The sequence below is a fragment of the Saccoglossus kowalevskii genome, chromosome 19, assembly GCF_978046115.1.
Source record: "Saccoglossus kowalevskii chromosome 19, keSacKowa6.1, whole genome shotgun sequence".
NCBI classification, from domain to species: Eukaryota; Metazoa; Hemichordata; class Enteropneusta; family Harrimaniidae; genus Saccoglossus; species Saccoglossus kowalevskii.
The window spans coordinates 11,892,253-11,899,626 of NC_140659.1; the positions used below are offsets into that span (position 1 = coordinate 11,892,253).

General features: G+C 34.8%; 1 protein-coding gene and 1 long non-coding RNA gene across 2 annotated transcripts; one reads left to right on the plus strand and one right to left on the minus strand.

Annotated features, from left to right (window-relative positions):
* Positions 1 to 219: 219 nt before the first annotated feature.
* LOC146730278 (uncharacterized) lies at positions 220 to 1,361 on the plus strand. The gene is made up of 3 exons (XR_014927471.1): positions 220 to 302; positions 438 to 541; positions 1,017 to 1,361. It is a non-coding gene; the product is annotated as an uncharacterized LOC146730278 (long non-coding RNA).
* Positions 1,362 to 3,473: 2,112 nt separating this feature from the next.
* On the minus strand, positions 3,474 to 4,697 carry LOC144349233 (uncharacterized). Its single transcript, XM_078007888.2, has 3 exons — positions 4,608 to 4,697; positions 4,315 to 4,447; positions 3,474 to 3,676 (listed from the first exon to the last, which is right to left on the minus strand). Exons 1-3 carry the CDS (start codon positions 4,680 to 4,682, stop codon positions 3,534 to 3,536), a joined length of 351 nt encoding a protein of 116 aa, XP_077864014.1. The 5' UTR covers positions 4,683 to 4,697; the 3' UTR covers positions 3,474 to 3,533.
* Positions 4,698 to 7,374: the final 2,677 nt, after the last annotated feature.

A 7,374-nucleotide genomic window follows, 5' to 3' on the forward strand; every position in this document is an offset into this window, starting at 1 on the left:
ACCACGCTCACTTTTGAGAAACCACACCTTAATTGTAACTCGATGTTTAAATGACAGTTATCCGAACTTCTAGTTACGGGAAACATACACTTTTGTTTTTGTTGAACGCCCACATTTAGTAACTCGAACTTCGAACGAAAATTTTAATTAATTCCATTCAATTCCTATATTTTAGATACCATTGAAGTACTTTATCATGGACATGAACAAGATATTTTGGTTTATATTCATAATGGGAGTGGTGTGCTTATCGGGACCAAGTAAAGCCGCACCAACATCAGGCGTTCGCCAATCTTCGAGTGGTAAGCATATATTCATCAAACTTATAAACATTGTTCACATGAAAGATGTTTTTCTGAATTCATAATTGTCTGAATTGAGAGTAGATTTGTGTTTGCTTTTGTCCTTTGTCACAAGCTTATGTTCTTTACAAACAGACGAATTTCGTGAGGAAGTCTTCAAGCAATTGGGAGTTGTTGGTCTATTCAATTCAAGTGATGATATCATTTTACCCGAAGATATTTTCACTCTATTTCAATAGGTAATCACTATAACAATTCTGATTCGCAAAACGAATGTATTCGATTAAAGTGCTACATTCGTCGTCCGCATTATGTTTGATACGAAACCCATAGCAAGTGTTCAATGCGTGTACAATACATTGTATGTTTGAAATTCGAACACGCGCAACGCAACGACCGTAGCGCTTTAAGCGACTCTGTCGCCGCAACTGCGCTTGCCTGTGTGATGGGTTTCACCAAGCACCTATAGTTTACAAATCAAAAGCATCTACTTTAGTTTGTAATGTGATGTAATTTGCATTTGCATCCTACAAAGGTAGTAAATAGACAAATTGTGCTTGGTTCGACCACATTCGAAGAATTTTAGGGATAAATAACGACATACAACGTTGAATTATGTGTCATTTTGTAATGAAACAATGGAGTATACATGTTAGGTTTTTGTGAAATTCTCCGTTTTCATACGTTGAATAATAATTCTTTGTTTATCAACAGATCGGAATATTTGAATATACGAAGTGGTGTTAATTGGCTCCTGTACCCGATGCGCCGGTCGCTCTAGTTTCCAGACTGACTGTCATTATTCTATTAGTTACTGTAATCAAATTTCTATTTTTTTTTTCAAAAAATAAAATTAAATCCAATGTCGTGACGATCCCTAAAATATGACGTCAGTTGAGAATAGTTCAGCAGACTATTTCTAACTTTGCAGCAGTTTAAAAACATAATATGTCCACGTTGACATCGTTGCCTGTTAAAAGAAATTGGCAGAATTTGTTTTTGCATATTTATAAGCACCATATTATCTTACATTTGAATAAAGTGTGTTCTTGCAAAATATATCGACTTGTTGCCTTGTGTTGACCACGTTTTGTTGTGTTGAACATTCGTAATGTAATAATAATAATAAATAATGAGCGAAACACTAATTTAGAACTTACTTAAATATGTCTGTATTTGGTATGTAGTGAAGCACATTTTTGATTGGCCATGTCCTGGCAATAACAAATACTCCCCTGTTGTTGTACTCATTATCGATCACATATACGTTCCATAGTGAATATACGTTATGACGACACGTGATTGCGATTCGATAAAGCAGCGTGGATGTTTCAGCAAAGATTAATATCAATGAGAAAAAGCATTTATCTTTGAATTATCTTCACACACTTCGTCACACTAGCAGGGAGCGATGATGACATAACACGTATTACTGTGTTATATTAGTTTTTTCACGGTGTGCATGATGCTATTGATATCTGATATGCAAATGCAGACGAATAATGTAGTTTCAAGTAGGCATCACGTTGGAAGAATTGATGCAGTTATATGTATGTTGTATTTAAATTCAGTGACCTAGGAATGTAACAGTAGATAGTTAAATAAAATTCGTGCATGCATATTCCAAACATCAGAAGACAAAATCACCTGCATACATCTGGAGTTGTATACCCAGGCCCGAGACTAGAGGATTGGACCTGGGTCCTTGTGTAACGTACTCGGATAGGTGAAAGCAGCAAAGTAGCAGGTAAAAAGAATTAATAGTAGGTTGTCGCCGATCGTGGTCTTGAATGAGCCAGACAGCACCGAGCTTTGTCTATGCTAACAATAATTGGATAATTACATCATCGCTGTAGCCTGCTTGCACCAGGGTATTTAAAACGCGATTTCCGTTGTTGTAACTTCAGATAATGCCCATCTTTTAAAAATCAAAATTCCTTGTCACTACAAATGCGTTGAGCCTGTCTATGTTTCCCCACTCTTGAAAACATGTCAAAGAATGATGATGAACAGAATATTCCATATGTTTTTCATTAGGGCTATTGGCTGGAGGTTAGCTTGTGGTCCACCGTCTTTTTGGCAATGTGATAACTACGTCTTCTCCTAGTGTCTCAATAAAGCTTCAGTGCTCAAAACATTTACGGTATGTACGGGTCAATGAACCAAGTGCGTCGTAAACCAACTAGACTATACCTTGCAGCCATACAAAAAATGATATTATCAAGTTTAATATATGGGTGTGTAACTCCTGTGATATGCGATGAAGATCTCTGACATGCAAATATTTTCCTGGTTGCTAAGCTACTGTGCGGTAAGGAGGGGGAGTCGATTAAGCCGATCACCAGGGAAATGTATGTTTCATTTTTGTATCGAACATGTTGATTCCGTACTACGAGCATTCGGGTTAAATGTACACAATGTTATTATTCACACTCCACTCTTGGCCAGGATATAATTTATAATATGTACATTTGAAACTACCAACATGTATGTATATTCAATTTGTGAAAAAACGACTGGTTATAAAATATGACCCGCCTTACTGTCGTGAGCGCGCTCTGTAACGTAGTAACAATCATTATGGTACTAGTATCACGCAATTCCAAGTCAAATCTATAATTGTACATCGTAGGTTCAGAAGTTATTTGATGAATAAATCATTCGATGTGTTTGATATGTTACCCGTGTAAAATCTTGAGACTATAGTGCGCAATGTTATTTCACTTTAAGCGTGGCACCACAGCAATTTACCAAAATCATTCGGGTGACGATACTAGTTGTTAAATTTCATTCCGTGTTATTTAGAGACCCCTTCAACATATTGGGGTCGAGCAATTTGATTAATGGAGTGAGAAGGGCTAGAGGCTAGAGGACGAAATCCAGATTATAGTAATTGTTCATTTTTTTTTTCAGTCAATGTCAACAAAACTCAAACTACAGCCTCTCATCCAATAATGTCTGTGGCCTCGAGATTATGACAGCTTTAGCGGGATTCTCAAAACGCCGACGGGTTTTATGATCTAATCTAACCTTACAAACCTTTCTACGGATTGTGACGCATTTACAGACATACTGTACCATGCTTTGTGCTAAATGATTATATCAAAAATATTCGATTCCCGCGCCAGCAAAAATGCATGCAAAATTGAAATTGAAATGCTTTTATTTTTTACTACATCGTGTTATATCATCACAGAATTTAAAATACATTGTATAATAGTAAATTATGAATTAAATTCTTCTGATATTTTCATCATTGGTGATAAAACAGTAGCACAAATCATTGTGACAGCTTCCTCCGTCAAATTCGTTCATTTCACATGTACCCCGGCAGTTATATGGGTACGGGTTCTCCTCGTGACAGATTAAATTACCTGCGTAAAAATATATGGAGCTTTAAAAAGGACAATTTCGTCGTCAGTGTCTATGCTTGACCACAGTCAATTTACTAGGAGAGTGACTGTGGCTTGACGGTTAAAATGCATACTGTATTTCGCATATATACAGCCATACAATACGAAATGATATGAAATACGAAATGATAGGGCTAAATGAGTTTGTGACAATAGTGGGCAAAAATGAAAAAACGCACATTCTCTGCGCAATGCAAAACAATGAAATGCGAATACAAATTTCTGTCACGTCGGTGTGAAACAAAAATTTGCAGACTCCGTCCCCTATTCATGGTGTTCCGTAAAACATTAACAGTCCCACCCCAAGTATAAGCAACCCAAATAAACTGACAAACTTCAATATTACAAACTGAGAAAATATGCTGACAAACAAAATTTGTATTGTCGTTGTGATCCATTTACATCACAGAGGGCATATTACAGGACCGGTCTATTATTATAAAAATGTAAACAAATGACGTCATTATGATATACAAAACAACATGAAAACAAAACAACATTATACATTCAGTAAATCTAGAAAACTGCCTCTACAAATTCCGTTCCCGAGACATGAGAACCACTGAATAAGAACCGTATTGTTGAGTAAAAATACTCACCGTGTTCCACGTCATCCAACGGAAACCAACGCTCTTCTTGGCTCGTTCTATAAGAAAAACTTACAACAACGACGTAAACCAGCAATATAGTTGTGATCATGTACGCCTTAGGTTCCCCAGTTAGTCTGACCATCTGTAAAATATATATAACAAATGACACAGCAGTTTATAGTTAGACAGCATTTTAATAGAATGTACCAAGTTTTTCGTTTTCTTGGTGTTTTATGAGTATCAGTAACGAAATCGATAGTTGTGTTTATGTGAGATTCAATATAATACAAAAACATACGTACACTTAAAGTGAGAATGCAAGAATATGCGAACAAGTTCCAGACAATCTTATAGTCCTTTGTTTTTTTGTTCATCATCTCAGATCATCCGCTATATCATCACTGATTGGTCAAATTTATCACGTGACTGTCTTGCACGCAATTATGCAATGACACCTAACAATGTCACGCTCACCTTTAATGTATAATTTATCCTTGCAATCAGATATTCAATTCATCTATAAATATCCGATTTCATATGCGAATATTAGCAAACATATAAAATTCATGTTTTCACCGGAAATATATATATTAATTATTGATTTGTCATACTCGTCTATAAATAATAAACGTGACCATACAAAGGCGAGAATATGTTGAATGTATATTTGAAACAAATATAATAAATTTAGATGTAAATATATTGAACTTCTTGTACAGGTTTCAGTTAAATTTAGCTTTATCTACTAAACGTGTGGTCTGTAATTGCTATTGATTTCTATTGGGAACTCGCAGATCTGAAAAAGTATATATACTTGGAAAGGTGTGAAAAAACATTCTTTTTGAACATTATGCATAATGACTTATATATGCTTAGCTGTACATATTCAACGATAAATATAATTTGGATGTAAAAGTGAGGTTGGAATCTCTATGTAATTTTTATAAACAAATTCTAAAAAAGGGAGTTATATAATCATTTTAATATAAGTGTTCAATGGATGAATTATTCATTCCCAAAAAGCTACATCAATGACTTAAATGCAGTATATGGTACACTACGCTACGCCCACCACACACTCTATATGAAACTCATGATGACCATGGATTGGGTTGGCTTGATTTGAGACACGTACGTTACTGTTAGGCAGTCTGTGTACAATAACGCCCGACTGTAACGCACGTGAACGTGTGATTGCATCGAATCTAAGATATTGCATTCTGCATATTAATAGTATATGTTGTGTAAAAAGAAACATATATCTCTCAGATATTGAATTATTGATTTGTTCTTTTGTGCTAGCCATTGGCGTGGGGATGTAGTTTCAATATATAACGCGTACATTTATCAGAAACAGAATTCAGCTTGAAGTAATATGATACATTTGAATTAATATTTTAGACACAATTAAACTTTTATTTCAAATCTAGAACCCTTCTAATAATGTAAAATTTAGAACAAAAGTTCTAACAAAATGTATTAAAAGAATTTGCTGGTTTATTTGATGAATAATCGAAAATGTATGTAATATCCGTGCCAAATAGTGGATACACTGTAAAACAACTTGTCAAGGCCAAACTTCACACGCAGGTTTAATTTAAATAAAATATTATTTTAGTTATAATTACGGATTTAATTAGGTGGTAATGAGAACCATGGTAATTATCTCTTTTTTAAAGTCGTTTTCGTATTAATTACGGCGAATTGTTCACAGCGACAAAGGAACATATGCATAATCGGTTTAGAGATTTATTACCTCACTTACATCGTGACGACATTAATATTACTAAAATATTACTATAATATCTAAACAAAATCTACGCAGTATTGCGCATACTCACAATGCGATACGTGTATATACGTATATCTTTGATCGTTGTATTTCATTTTTTACAATGCGTTGCTGATTTATGAGTAGGAAGTAGAACTACATTGTATTCGCCAATTTCTCGAACACGTCAATTTATTCACATAATTAGAAGGAAATGGCCGCCGATATCTCGTTGAGATCACGGGAGCCGCGAGATTTGTATTGCCGCTCAAATAATGCTCTATTTTGATAGACAAAAACACGTCTCGCTGCTCAAAATTATATATTACATATTTGACAACTATACGCAAAAAAACTGAATAATACAAAGAATTTAAAATTTTAGAGAATTCCGAGAAATGTTTGCTTTATTCGTTTTAACGACATTGGCGTCAAAACATCTACCGTGCCTGAACATGGATGTGTATGGCGTTTAGCGAATGAACATCATAACTTACATTGTATGTAGATTGTAAATTATTGAACGAGGTGGCCATAAATTACATAAGATATATTGCAGATTCAGTTCTTGGTATAATGAAAATAATTATATTCAGGTTATGCCATCAATATTGCATGGTATGTAATGAATTGTTTATACGTTTTTACAAATACGTTACCAATGCGTTCAGTGTCAGAGCTGTTAATTGTGCATAAAATATACTATAGGACATGCATATAAACACAATATACAATTACATTCGGTCGCGCCCTCTAATGACAGAGCGGTTTTGTGACGTCATAATGACGTATATCGGCGAAGTTTTTACTATCTTTCAAATCGACAGTTGCGTTTAGTTTCTAATCGCTCGTCGACTATAATATACAACATAATCTTCATTGATGGCGACCTCAGATCAAGACGAAACTGATGTTGTAAATGACCTTCCTCTCATCCATTCACGTCATAGAAGCGCCTTGACACTATAGGGCGCGATTTGTAGAACATGTTTATTGTGGCGGTTTACTACTCCTCAAGTGTTTTGTCTGGCAAACGATTTATAGTTCAGGAAAACAAACTCTGGTCATGTCACTATAATAGGTAGAAAAGTGTTATCAGTGAGTAATAGAAAACCGAATATTGTTTCTTGTGTTGAGTGGGAAATATTTGGGAAAAAAAAATTACACAACAAAAAAAGATAACTTGCGCGCTTAAACCCAGGGACATTGTTAATAATTGATATGCATATCTGCAGACTATTATTACTAAAAAGTGTTTGTTGACGTCATCACGTCTACACATTATTACATGATTTTCT

Coding starts and splice junctions, on each gene's coding strand:
- LOC144349233 (XM_078007888.2), bottom strand. CDS start 4,682: ATGATGAACAAAAAAACAAAGGACTATAAGATTGTCTGGAACTTGTTC. Junction 4,448..4,607: donor CTTGCATTCTCACTTTAAGT/GTACGTATGTTT, acceptor TATATTTTACAG/ATGGTCAGACTAACTGGGGA. Junction 3,677..4,314: donor GTTGGATGACGTGGAACACG/GTGAGTATTTTT, acceptor ATTTTTACGCAG/GTAATTTAATCTGTCACGAG.